The 14,328-nt window shown below is 33.4% G+C and overlaps 1 protein-coding gene and 1 pseudogene across 4 annotated transcripts; one reads left to right on the top strand and one right to left on the bottom strand.

The window, feature by feature from the left end:
* Positions 1-5,306: 5,306 nt before the first annotated feature.
* On the top strand, positions 5,307-11,978 carry LOC148199946 (uncharacterized). 4 transcript variants are annotated; one of them, XM_088113706.1, is made up of 7 exons: positions 5,307-5,451; positions 5,547-5,739; positions 5,841-5,894; positions 6,115-6,195; positions 8,700-8,769; positions 8,881-8,969; positions 11,627-11,978. In XM_088113706.1, exons 2-7 carry the CDS (start codon positions 5,554-5,556, stop codon positions 11,759-11,761), a joined length of 615 nt encoding a protein of 204 aa, XP_087969832.1. In that variant the 5' UTR covers positions 5,307-5,451; positions 5,547-5,553; the 3' UTR covers positions 11,762-11,978. The 4 variants fall into 4 exon arrangements, with proteins under 4 accessions (XP_087969832.1, XP_087969829.1, XP_087969830.1 ...); XM_088113703.1 differs by having other exon boundaries at positions 5,547-5,745; XM_088113704.1 differs by having other exon boundaries at positions 5,316-5,451; positions 5,544-5,745.
* LOC148199947 (ethylene-responsive transcription factor 5 pseudogene) lies at positions 8,976-11,209 on the bottom strand (annotated as a pseudogene).
* Positions 11,979-14,328: the final 2,350 nt, after the last annotated feature.

The following is a 14,328-nucleotide window of genomic DNA, read 5'->3' as shown; positions in this document are numbered from 1 at the left end:
AATGTTCCTAAATATAATTATAATGATTATAATTATAAAAATAAAATTAAGTATGTTTTAAAATATAATAAAATTATTATGATCATAATTATAAAAATAGAAATTACAGGAACCCAAATGATGTTACTTGTTTTTATTGCATGAAAAATGGTCATACATCAAATAAATGTAGAATAAAACATTATGGTGTTCCAAGTGGAATATATGCATGGATTCCAATTATAAAATAATCTATCTCTAACTTTAAAGGACCCAAATAAGTATTTTTGGGTACCAAAATATTATTTTTTCTATTTTGCAGGTTATTTCAAAATGAAGGAAGAATTTATTGGGTGTGCACCAAAACTTGGTAAAGTATGATTTGTCAAATTAAGGGGGAGTTTTTAACTTGAAAAGAAAATTTTGTTAATTTTTTTAACTACTTCTCTTTCTTCCTTAAAGAATCAGCAATTTAATTCTGTTTAAGTTACTCAATAAAGAGAAGTATTTTTTTTCTATCCTGTTTTTATTTATTTATTATGATTTCTAAATTTATTGTATTTTCTATGTTTTGAATTATGCCTCCGGTTTCCCTTTAATAAAAATTATGATAATTGTTATTTATTTGTTTATGACTTATATTCAAGGGGAGTTCTTATATTTAGGGGGAGAAATTTTTTTATATTATACATAGCATCTTTTTAATAATGATAAAAAATGGGGATAAATATGTTTAAAGGCTTAATTATATTTATTTTTTGTCTACTAATGTCTCTTCTTTAAGTTATATATGAGTTACATATCAGTACAGGTTAAAAAAGCTTTAAATTAAAATATTTTTTATCATCATCAAAAAGGGGAAGATTGTTAGCATAAAGCTAAAGAGCAAAAAATTTTGATGATGTCTCAAAGTTAAGTGTCAAGTGCTCTTATTGCAGGAAGATCTTGATGAATACTTGTTTTTATATTAAAACTTTTATAATTTAGTAGATTTATGTATAAGATGTGGTTTATATTTGATTATATGTATGGTTTATCTTAGGTTGCGTTAAAATTTATTTTGAATAAGAAAACCTCATTTTATACTCAAGATAATTGATTATCAATTTATAATAATTGATTATCAGTAATCAATTATGACTTGCCATAATTGATTATAATGAGCAATTATGAGAATTTTTAAGCAAGTTTTTTTTACCGTTGTGCATTTATTAAATGCATAATTAATTACCATAATTGGATAATTGATTATCACATCTTGAGTGAGATCTCTATCTATAAATCAGACTGAGACTCTCATTCTAAAATACAAAATACGAAATAAGTGTATTTTGAAAAATCTTATCTGCAGAATGCGATGATAAGTGTTCTAGGGTTTGTTGAACCCTTGTGTTGTGGCTTTGAGAACTTTGTGTGTTGACATAGAGCGAGAACTTTCACAAGGAGTGTGATTGAGTGTTGTTGTTGAGTAAAAAGTCTATCATCCTTCGTGAAACATTCGGAGGAGGTGTTAATCCTTTGTGAAGATTCAGAGGAGGTGTTCATCCCTTGTGGGTTATAGGGGAAGTGACTTTCATCTCTTGGGGTAACAAGAGAGGTGGTTTCTAAACTTTTACAAATTGTTTCTTTGTTATTTTAATTTGTAATTGTTTTGTGAGTAGTGAACTATTTATCTTGATTTGAGATAAGCGACTGGATGTAGGATTGGTAAGATCCGAACCAGGATAAAATCATATGTGCAAATTTCTCTCAATCTTACTCTCTTTATTTGTTATTTTTATTTGCTTAGTAAGTTTAATTTAGTAGAAATTAAAAGGCACATATTCGTATTAAAAACCCTCTAAGTTTGTTATTCCACGCTAATCATTCTGTTGCAGCCGCTATGATATCCTACACCCTTTCTAGAACCTAATAAGCCCTTAAACCCTAATCTCTAAACCCTAAATCTAAAATCCATAAACCCTCAACCTTAAACCTTAAATCTCAAACCCCAAAGCCTTAAACTTTTAAATCCTAAACATTAATCATCAACCCCAAAACCCCAAACCTTAAGACCCAAATTCCAAACCTCAAACCGTAAAACCAAAAGACCATAAACCAAAACCTCTAAAAAATCATAAACTCTTAAACCTTAAACCCCAAAACCCACCTAAAACCACCACATTACTATAATCGATTACAAAGGCATGTAATTCAAATTATAGCCAGTGGCAATCGATTACTGTTGTAATCGATTACCATTGAAGTCATGCACCGCTACACGATTTTAACATTAAGTAATCAATTACATTTGGTTGTAATCGAGCCGGACTGTTTGTTGAAGATAAAAGTATATCGAACCCATAGGAAGTTTTACCATGAGCAGATTGTATCCATTGGGCAAATATAGGTTCAATCAAAATTTGTTTCTCCGGAGTACCAAAAGCGAGCATGACATCGTTATGGACATAAAGTCCCAGAGTATGGAACCCCAGAAAGAGGCTAGCCCAACTTAAGTGGGATATGATAGCTTCTTTATGGTCTAACATTCTTGCCAAGACATTATCTTGATTCTGCTATGGATTATAAACGCAATAGCCAAATGATGGTTTGCAATATCAGTCAACCATAAACTGAGTTTGTGGATGAAATCCCCCGAGAAGTGTTAGAATAGCAGTTCCTGCTCCTTGAGGGGTACCAAATATATGATTATTGGAATCTGGGTTTTGAGCATAAAGATTCCACTGACCTGTAAAAAATGGACCTAATCCCTCGGGGTGCGGCAATATACTTAATAAATTATTCCATCGAACGTATTCCCCCCTGGACCCCGGAATAGCGACATGAACTAAATGCCCTGTCCAAGCCAAGGAACTTACTCCGAATAGTCCTGACAAATAAGAAAAATTCTCCAATAGAATTTTTATGTGAGGGGTGCACGACTTCACCTTTTTTAATGTGGCAATGCAGAAGTCGTGCACTCCGACACAACTTTTTCATTTGAAGTCGTGTGAGGACTATAAGACTTGCCCGTAATATTAATTAAAAAATTGACTAGAATGGTAATATGCACAACGTTTTTGCCCAAAAATGTAAAGAAAAACACAAAAGATGAGTTGGAAGGTTGAGAAGGGAAACAGTTAAGAATCAAGAGGTTTTCTTCCACTTATGCATTCTACATGTTTGTTATTTTTGTCTCATGTGGTTACGTTACAAGTCTATGCATATACATGGTGAAGTCTTACTTGGTAGTTGTTGCATGAGAATGGCACATGAGGATGGCGTTGTAGGTGCCGAAGAAAATTGATACAAACTAACACATTTTTTAACACTACGTGCATTGACCAAAGTGATACTAGATTACGCCTTCATGGTGATTGTTGTGGTGAGCACACTTGGGAGAATTGGGTGGAAGTTGCAAATAATCACATGATTTAGGAAGCCACCCGAAGACCAATTTAGATACGGCAGAAGAGGTTGCCTATGCCTACGACTACATCACCCGAGCCATGCAAGGTGTCAAGGCCTGCACCAACTTATGTGAGAGGAACTGCATTGATGTTTGAGAAATTAGTGGTAGAACACAAATAAAGGACACTAGACATTACTAGTATATGTTCCCCTACTTCCTCTTTGTGATGAATCAATTCAATAATCCCATCTTCTTAACCACAATTCAATATAACTTATCTCTATATATTCATGTGTATAATTTAAGCATCTTTCTATTTGAATTAGTTTTGCACTTTAGGTCTTTCTTCAAAGTCTAAGTGAGGGTGGATTTAAATAATACTGGCTAGTTGAGTTACAACATAAAGCTTCCTTAAGCCTAAAATCCAAGGTAGCATTAATATGATGATGTTCGAGGAAATATAAGTTTCTTTCAAATTGTTATAGTTTATGATTAAGTGTGTGAATAATGGAAACCATGAGGTGTTATGGTGACAATAGATTTAGTGATATTAGGAGACGAAAAGGGCAATCAACAATAATGTTTCTTCTACCTTAGAAATTGATTTGTTAGCATAATCAAAACATTACAACATATAAAAATATATTACAAATTCTAGTTGTTTCGGAAGTTAGTAATTTTTTTATTAAGTAATTTGGAATATATTTTTGAATTTGAGGTTACATCCCTAATTATACTTTAATTATACTTTAGGGAAATATATTTAACTTGTTATATTTTATTATTAATTTATAAGAGTAAAATGAGGTGCAAGAAGAAAAAGGGAGCGCATGAAGCATTGTTTGTTGGAGTGTTATTGGAGGTGTCCAACTGTCTTGGCCCATGAAGATGAAGGACGTTGATTGGAAGATGGGTCTGCATGTTGGCCCAACGAAGGTAGTGCGCTTGTTTGAAGGATTCTTGCATCCTATCAAATTTCTCACTGCACCCTATCAAAGGCTTCTGGAAAAAAAAAATCTCAATTAGAGAGGGACTGGAAGAAATTTTATAAGATTTAGGAAACAATAGCCTTGAAGGATAATGCTTTGAAAAATTGGGTTGTTGTCCCCCAAACGGCAAGCTAACTCTACTGAGGCTGGACCTAATCATAGATGGCAACGGGTCGGATATGAATAATGTCTATCCACAATCTGATCCAACAAAAAAATTCATCCGTTATCCGTATAGATATCCGTTTAAAACCCGCGAATATCCATGGATACCCACAAATATTTAAAAATATATATTTTTATAAAATATTATAATAAAAATTAAATAAAATTATAAAAAATATATAAAATATAATATATATTAAATTAAATATAAATTAAAAATTAATTTTAATTATATTTAATCTTATAAAATATAAATTAATGTTAATTTTAATTAAATTTAACTTAATAAAATATAAATTAAATTTTTATTTTTATTTTTTACGTGTAGTAGATATCCGCGGAATACAGATAGTATATCATCCGCACCCGATTCATTTATAAGCGGATATTAAAAATTTGCTACCCATAATCTATAGAGAGTAAATATCCTTAAGTACCAACTATCCGTTGGAATTTTATATGTGAATATCTACGGACACAGATTTTTTTCATAACATCCCCTATTTATGATGGAATGGAGTAGCCGACAGAACTAGTGCTACTTAATAAATGGGTGTTTCTTTCACCTCATAATTCAAAATTTCCATTTTTACTCTTCATTAAAAATGGTATATTTCATGTTATTCGTAATTTATTATTATAAGATATAAAATTAAGAAGGATATTTCTTAAATAAAAAATAAAGTTCATTAAAATGTATTATTTTTTAATGAATTTTAATGATATTACTTAAAATTGTGTAAAGATTAGTTTATTAGCATTTTTTTGGACAACTAATAATTTTGACTTTTGATCTTTGGAGATTCCACTTCCTGCTTCTCCGATTTAAGGAAACTTCCAGAAAGAGGAAGTACTATTTGTTTCTATTTTTTTTGCTGAGTGACTATAGGGTCTGTTGACGTGCAGCTCTTGCATACTTTTGGATTGGTACTAATCTATCCTTTATTAGTTCATAATTCCATAGTGCAATTTCAAGTTTTGTTATCTTTGAAATTTAAAATATTTTAATTTGTTGAAAGAAGTAGTAAAATGGAGTCCGGAGACCGAGTGTCGTTAGAGAAAGAAGGGCACCAAGGAGCCTCGTATACGTATTGGGTTAGGAAAATAACGGATGATGCAGCGCCTTTACCGGTGCCTCGTAAGCTAACCCCGGAAGATGTTTCCCCTTGTGAATCTCAATCTCAGTCTGCCACGCTTGGTTCAGCTTGGAATCGCGTATCTGTGACTTTCATTTCTGTTCCCTCTCTTTTAATGATTATATTTCGAGCGTGTGTTTTTCTTGTACCCATGAATCTGAATGTACAAAATTAATACAGGCCGGGACATGGGAGGAGAAAAGTCTGAACAATTGGGCAACTCCAAGAATTAAGGTTTGTACCTCATGTCCATATTGTCCTTTTCTTCGTCCCTTTATGTTTGTCTTTGCGTATCTATGCCTATGTTTGAACCTTGTATGTGCTTATAAACTGTTTAATTGCATCTTGCAATCTTACATAAAATGACATGAATTTGTCGCGTTGCAGCTAACCATATTTATTTAATTTGTCTTTTTTGAAGCAATGTTTAGTTATTCTTTGCATTTTTTTTCAGGAGTTGCTTTTATCAGTAGGCTCTATACAGTTCTCCCTCGGCAGAGCAGAAGTAGAAGATGTTGCTAAATGTGTTGGCGATGTGAGTCTATTATATGATTTACTTTAATTGCGTCTATTACTGTATTTTAGGGGACTGACATGCAACACTTTGATTCTATGTGGTGGCCCCCTAGAAAATAGGAGTGGAAAACTATGGAAGAAATTAATATGAAAAATTTATCTCTAAAGTTTTCACCCCCAATTTTACAAGGATCCAAAGAGACTCATAGAGTTTCCAATTTAAGTGATGGATTGGATGATTTAATGTTTTTTAAAAGAATTTGTAACATCTGATTATTAGACGTAGGTTTATATTGCCATTCATCTACTTGTCAATATTTCCAATGTTAGTTATGTGCATCAAATTGGTGGAGTCTAGAGAGTCAAGTTTTCTTCAGCTGAACTTTTCAAGGTACTGGTTAGGTTCGGTTTCAGAGTAAAACGTTCTAAGTCTCACATTGGTTTCATTTGTAATTGTTGTAAATTATTTTTTTATTTGCATAGGTTACGGCAACTGTAGCTTTAGTTTAGGAAGATTATTATTTAGTCTAGTACTGGGCTCAAGTATAAACAAAAACAATGTACATTGGGCTTGAATATAAGCAAATCCAATTAATTTCACTTTATTCAATGGTATAATTCATAAAATACCCTTAATTTAATTGTGATTCTATTTTCAATGACTCTTTCTTATTCATGATATCATGTTGCGGTGACAGGCATTTTAGAAGAAAAAAGCTTACTTTTTTCTTAATTGATATTACTGAAGTTAATTAGTTAGAAATTAGTTATTTTTTTCTTATATTTAAGTCCAAATGGAGTATATTGTGATGTTATGTATAATTTCTATCATTCAGAAATGATATTCTGTATTCAAGTCCAACATGGTGTCAAACCTCTTGATTTGTTAGATTTGTGTCTGCAAATCACTGCCTCTGTTGCAATTGTTTCCCAGCTGTCTTCATTGCTGTTTTGATTTTTTTTCTCCTTTTCACTTTCATAGTGCTCAATTCTCTTTCTGGATATCAAGATCACCACTGCTTTTGTGTTGAAGACCTCATCAGACAAAGTGACAAACCACCATACTCTGTTAGGATAACCACTAGTGACCTATTTATGGTGATCTTCTTATGCATTGGTGAAGCCCTGTATATATCATCAGTACACATCTTGAAATGTAATGTTATTTTTATTTTATTTTCTTTTCCTTTTTGCGTACCCAGCTTTAGGGTTATGGTCTCAGGCAAGTGCCTTACCTCTTCTTTGTATCTTACATACATCAACAAGAGTCCAACATTTTAGGTTGAATACACTGTCTTTCAGTCATCTTACTTGTTCAAGTACACACACCACTCTTCTGACTGCCACAGCCCACTGCCAGTCCCATTTGTCTCGTCTAACTGCTCTCGCAGTTTCTTTTCTCAGCATCCAATTGGAACTAACCTGCTAGCCCTCCTTCTAAACGGTAACCATTTGTACTTTGACTGTCCACTACCTTTATAACCAACCATGAATAAATCTCCACCGAACATACCTTTTCCCCCAGAGGGAATTGCTGCACTGAAGTTTAGGATACACAAAGGTTCAGATTCATGCATAGTAGTTGTGTACTTAAGGAGTTACATTCGTACTTACTCTTATTTAATTCTGAAGTGCATATACATTTATGGCTGGCTGAGTGCATTTTCACTAAAGCTAGTCATGAAACTCAAATCTTTAACTCAATCTCTGATATTGAATATTTTCTACAAAACAACCCAGCCCTCTTCACTTTCAATTTTATGATTCTGTTCAATAGAAACATTTTGAGGTTCTACATCCTAACCTACCTCTTTCTTTAAAGAGATCAAGTACATATTTTCTTTGGGAGATGAAAATCCCTTTTCTGAATAAGCAACCTTTATTCCAAGGAAATATTATACAACTGGACCAGAAAACTCTAACAAGATAGAATTCTTAGATGGAAAAAGAGAATTTGTACAGAACTTGCAATGTAGAAAAAGTTTACAACACAATCACTGGCACTTCGAACCTCCCACAACATAGCTATATCTCCTTCCCCCCACCCTGACCCGCAAACACATATATATATACACAACCATTGTCATCCCTAGTCCTATTGTTGAATTAGATTGTGAGCAATACAAATAGTTGACTTATCGGCACAAAACAATTTCAAAGGGACTACCTTGGCATCATGAAGTATGATTTTCATCCATGTAACGACTAAAAACAAGTAAAATTTAAATGGAAGTTAAAACTTAAGAAATGTCATATTTCACAGACCAAAAATATGTTTGAATTTTCACTTTTTATGTGTACTTCCTTTCTATTTGCCAAACTTATATATATGAGCTTCTTCAATGTCAAATTCCAGTGCTTAATGCTGTCCCCATTGTGGTGAGTTACATGGTTGTACTTGATATTCACTTTAGTTTATACTTCAAAGAAGAAACAAAACCAAAGGCAAATTTGAACATTGTTGCCCATAAAAGTTTTATAAATCTCTGCCGAACTGATATTTCATCATTGCACATTTCTTAGGCATTCATGGTGATAGTCCGGAACAAGAAACGTGTTGGTTACACATACGAGTTGACCTTAAAAGTCAAAGGTGAGTTACTATCAAATTCTTTTCAAAGACTTCAATCTAACTATTTTTCTTTTCATGCATTTCAACCTAACTTCTTTCTAAGCTGTGCTAATTTTTTTCAAATGGAATTAGGGGAATGGATCATACAAGGGGAGAAGAAGTTTGTTGGGGGTCATATAGACGTCCCAGAGTTCTCATTTGGTGAACTAGATGACTTGCAGGTACCTCTTACTGTTAATTTAAACACTTTCAAGCTACTAAAAAATTGGAAAGGGTCATATGCTCTTTCCCATGTTCATTTAGGCCCAATGTTGCATCTAGTTCTCCATATAGACTTCCAACCAGTGGTATTCTGAACCGTCCAACCCTATTAATTAATCAATGTTAAGTAAACCATAAGTCACTCTTATGCATTATGATCTTTCCACAATCTAAGGCTAAGATATCCAAATATCAATTGGTATCGGGCTCCATCCTCACCTCAAGGTACCCTACTCTCACCAAATCTGGAAACAATGTCACAAACTCCTTATCCCTCACAACGGGGTGCGCAGTGAATCAGACCCCCAACGAATCACTGCACACGAACTTCCCCACCGTTTCCAACATATTAGGGTAAATCAAAATCGCCCCCTTCTACGTCTCCATCAGACACACCACCCTCCCGTCGCCAAGCTTAACCACGCTGATGTTCGCGTTGTCCGTCAGCGCCGGAGAACAGGCTCGCCAACTCCTTCACATAGACAGGAAATTCGCCACCTTTGGCACTTTCGAAAACTCCCGAAAACAGTTCACCTCCTGTTCTGTTGTTTTCTCCTTCTTCACAACCGGCTTGACTTCTTCTACCTCCTCCTCCTCGCGGCGCTGCTTCTTTTCGCCTTTGGCGTGGGCGGCCTCCTCCACTGCGCCTGCTTCAAGCGGGAAGTTGAGGATAGCCTTTGAGCCGCAAAGCCTAAAGGCAGCACGGTCGTAGGCCTTGGCGGTATCGAAGGTTCCAAGCCACACTCTCGACCCGCATTATTTCGGGTTACGAATCTCGGCGGCGAACTTTCCCCAAGGCCGTTGGCGGACTCCTCTGTGGTGCTTCTTCTCCGGCTGGTTCTCCGACAATACCACAGGTGGGTTGGGATCCTGTTTCCCAAATTGGATCCACTCGATCTTCTTGGGAGAGAGATTTGCAGAGAAGGTTTCCTATTTAATTGAGGTTTCTTGTGAAGCGATGTGAGGGGTTTAGGGGTGTCGAGGTCGATTATTTGGGGTTTGGAGTCGAATTCGAAAAGGGGTCATTGAATTTCAGGGTGGAGGAGCTCAGTGAGGTAGTGATCGAAGGAGAGGCAAGAGTCAGAGGAAGAAGATTGAGAAGGTTTCATTTGGATTCATAAAAAGTTTACGTGTCAAGTGTGTCAGAAAGGTCTGCTGCGTTGCAGTAAAACAATGGAGAGAGAATAAAAAATTAAGGCCATATATGAGTATTTAACGGAAGGGACTTGATTGAGGCAAATTTTACCAAGTAAGGATGCAATTGACACTTTTTTAAAAGGATGGATCTAATTGACACGACTCACCAAAACTGGGGACAAAATAAGCTATTAAGCCTTTTAGTTTTTTAGAGTTTAGGAGGAAAAGTGTTTGGGAGAGTTAAGGTCCTCTCGGAAGACCTGTGTGTGCTGTGATATCTTGTGCTGTATTCCTACCACATTGACAGAACAACTGTTTGTTCATAATAAGATCATTCAAGAACCTGTCTTGGATCTTTCTTTAGCTACTGGGTGTCCTATCATGCTTCCAGTAATAAATTATATGACTTGACTTAAACATCATCAGCAATTAAACCGTCACAATCAAAGTGGAATTTATCTTACAATTTTTTCTTAAAACCGATTAGAAATAAGACCAATTTAAAGTATATAAGTGGATGTAAATTTTCTAATTTTATGAGGTTAAGTTAAGTCTATTTCTTAATAATTTTCTTCATAACCTACCTAACCATATGCTATTCTTACAAACACAGCTCTCAGCACACAAAAGATGACCAATTGACACTTTCCAACATATTATCTTGACTGCAAACCCCTTAATATAGCAGATTTCTCCCCTGAAGTGCCCAAAAACCACTTTCATGTCCTAAGTTTCTTATTTGAAGATATAAGTTATAAACCCACATGCATAAGCATTTAGCTTTAAATTTTTCTTCCCATTAACTCACATAGCAGTGTTGCCTGCTCTCTGGTGGAATCTCTGACGTCACTTTAAGCATTGTGGGTGTTGGTTCCTTGATCTCTGGGAATGGATTCCCTTCTCGTTGCATTGCTTCTCACTAGAAATGTGGTGATTACTCTGCCCAAGTTAGTGGAGGAGTAGAGAGGATGCCAATGTGCTCGTCTTGTGTATGAGTGTGCTGCTTATGCTTACGAGTGTCATTTCTCTGTACGGGTGCATGGGTGAGAAGAACGCATCCATTTTCTTGGTACAATTACTAATGCCCATGTGACTTTTTAGCATTGTATGCCTTTGACTGAAACCATTTATTCCAAAACCCTGTCTCCTCTCCTGTCCCTCCAACAATATTATGCTGGATGAATTAAAAATGACCCATCAATTATTTTAAATTTTACTGTCATTAGTGTACAGATATGAACGTGGTGTCAATTGATTTATCTCGCACTCATGTGCAATTTTCCGGATTAAAAAAATGTTACAAGCAAAGATGCCCTAGGCTTGGGTGGGTAAAGCGGGTGCTTCTAGGAAGTATATGTCTGTGGGACCCATAGAGAAAAGCCTGTTAGTTTGCATTTATAAACCTCTGTTGTGATTAATGTTATGACTACTAGTTTGCTTATATGATCTGTTTGCTTCCTCCGGTAATTTTTTTCAACAGATGGAGGTGAGACTGAGTGAAGCACGTGATATCTTGCATCAAGACAAGACACAAATATGCAATGACTTGAAGCTATTTTTTGAGCCTGTTCGGGAGAAGTTGCTTCAATTTGAACAGGAACTCCGTGATAGATGAGGTAGAAAAAAAGTGGTTATTTTCGTATTTGTGAGAAAAGCTATGCAATTTTTGTAATTTGAGACTGTACTTGTATTTCTTACAATCTCTTCCGAACTAAAGTTGTGTTTATTTCTAGATCAAATCTACAAATATAGATGTTCTCTGAGTTAAATTCTAACGCGAGGCCCGGGCATTTCATTTATTGCCAATGAATCTCAATTGGATTTTTCTTCTAGCACCCTATTTACTGCCGGAAAAGAAAATGTGTAATAATATTGATGGGTATCTTCTGGAAAGATATTTCCCAAATAATATTGATGAGTGTCTGACTGTCTTTAGGAGAGATATTTCTGAAATTGGTCTAGCGTATTTTGGGAAAGCAAAATCCTGCTGAAGAAACACCAATTCTATCTCTATTTTCCAAATCCCGATTACTATCTGTGTTTTCCAAATCCCGCAGAGACATTTAGACCAATTTGTCTGAAGATGTCTGTCTCTCATCTGTAACCTTCACTTTCATTTTTTATTCACGCTATTGATTTTAAATATGCCACTTACCAGTGAGATTTCAAGTGTATATTTGATAACTTGCCATAAAGTTGGAATATAAATGATGAAAACAAGAACTATATACTTAACTACTAATGAGAATATAAAACACAATTTAAATTTGTCACGACAAAGTTTTGATAGTAAAAGGTAGCAATTTCAAATTTTATTTGTAGATTTTTAGTCGTGTGTATTTTATGAGAGGTTATCATATAATGTCAATATTTATTCAGACCTAAATATATTGTTAGCCGAATATTTGTCTGTGGTCTCTTAATATTAAAATTTTTCTAAGTCTGTACAGAAAGTTATTATATTATATTTAAATAATTTTAGTTAATATTGACTGATACAATTTAATCAAGTGGTTTAAGAATGAATTATTTTTCAGGTAAGTTAAAATGTTTCATAAGAAATTTAAGAAAATATATTAATTATTTAAAATTATAAAAAATATTTACATAAAGGTAAAAAGATTAAAATTTTCTGGGTTCACATTCAGGATATAAGGGATTTAGATACAATACAATAACAACACATCAAGTGATCTATAAAAGGATTTTGTTACACTATACTTTTACCCATTTAGTATTCACTAGAATATAACACTTACTCCTCTAGTATTATTTGCCTGGGCTAAGTAGAAATATCACACTGCATATTTGATGATTGAGAAAGACTTAAAAATAACACCAAAATCATTATTAAGAAAATACTTGGTCTCTACTGTCATTGTAGTTATATACAAAGATATGAAGATCAGATTTTCCCACTCAAAATGATTTAGTGAGTGATTTCATAAAGCTAATTCAGCTTCGAAAGAACATTTGGATGTTAAATATAGGATTAGAGAAAACCTTACCAAAAAAAACCACACATGTAAATGACGAGTAACGAGAGAAATAAACCTGAGAATCCGGTGATAATCATGTCATGGTATAAAAAAATCGTATGTAATGACAATTTTAATATAATAACTTTTAAAATTTATTATTTTTTATCGTGACTGTTAAATAATTATCATATTTTTAATATAAAATATGACATTTTAACTGTCAATTTTTTTAGTTATAATACTATTATTTAAAAGTATGACATTTTGAAGTATATTTTTTTAATAAATTTATTTATTCCTATTCAATCTAATTTTCTATTTTTTTTTTCTAAACTCAATTCCCTCTCTTTCCACATACTCTATTTCTTTTCCAATTTATCTCGTTTTCCATTTCATTTTTTGAACTGTAATCACTCTCCTTCTAGTCATTCACCCAGACATTCACCTTCCCAAACCCTCAATTCACACACTCTTTGCACTTTCCATTCTTTGCATTTGAGTTTCATTAGAACCCTCGACCTGCTCATTGTCCTTATGCTGGAGTGACCTGGAAATGGCTTGAGCAGTAGCTGTAACTTGATGCTAACAACTAAAATGCTGGAAATTTATTAGTATGTATAAGATTTTTATATATAAGGAAATTAGAAATATAATATTTGTTGTTTCTAGATAGATCTTAATATTTTTTTACCTTCATATTTGCAAAGTTTCATCTGGTAATATATTAGAAAGTCTCCTTCTTAACTTTTTTAATTGATAATTTCATACTTTCAAAATAGAGGAAAATTTGTTTTGTTTTATTTCTTTTATTTTTTTTAACTCATCTTTTATTTTGTTACATTGATTAAATAAATAAACCCCAAAAAGAATTTTATATTTACATCTTATTACTTTTATTAATACTATACTAGAATTTTTTAAAAAATCAGAAAATATATTTGAGTTCAAATATTTATACAGAAAATATTTTGTGGGCATTTGACTCTTACCTATATATAACTAAACAAAGTAAGTGTTTAGCAAATTTTCATCTGTTGCTGATATCATTTAATAATTATTAATAATTATAAAAGAAATGAATAACTAGAATATTTCATTTTTTTAATTTCTTATCATATGATATTTTTATTATGAAAATGATGTTTTACATGTAAATGGTTAAAGGAAGAAGTGAAGAGAGAGATGGGATAGAACGTGGCAG

The sequence above is a fragment of the Vigna umbellata genome, chromosome 4, assembly GCF_029865625.1.
Source record: "Vigna umbellata cultivar VRB3 chromosome 4, Vumbellata_1.0, whole genome shotgun sequence".
Taxonomy (NCBI): domain Eukaryota; kingdom Viridiplantae; phylum Streptophyta; class Magnoliopsida; order Fabales; family Fabaceae; genus Vigna; species Vigna umbellata.
The sequence above is the reverse complement of the archived record's forward strand: the minus strand, read 5'-3'. Positions and strand labels throughout refer to the sequence as shown.

Coding starts and splice junctions, on each gene's coding strand:
- LOC148199946 (XM_088113703.1), top strand. CDS start 5,554: ATGGAGTCCGGAGACCGAGTGTCGTTAGAGAAAGAAGGGCACCAAGGA. Junction 5,895..6,114: donor GGGCAACTCCAAGAATTAAG/GTTTGTACCTCA, acceptor ATTTTTTTTCAG/GAGTTGCTTTTATCAGTAGG. Junction 8,970..11,626: donor GTGAACTAGATGACTTGCAG/GTACCTCTTACT, acceptor TTTTTTCAACAG/ATGGAGGTGAGACTGAGTGA.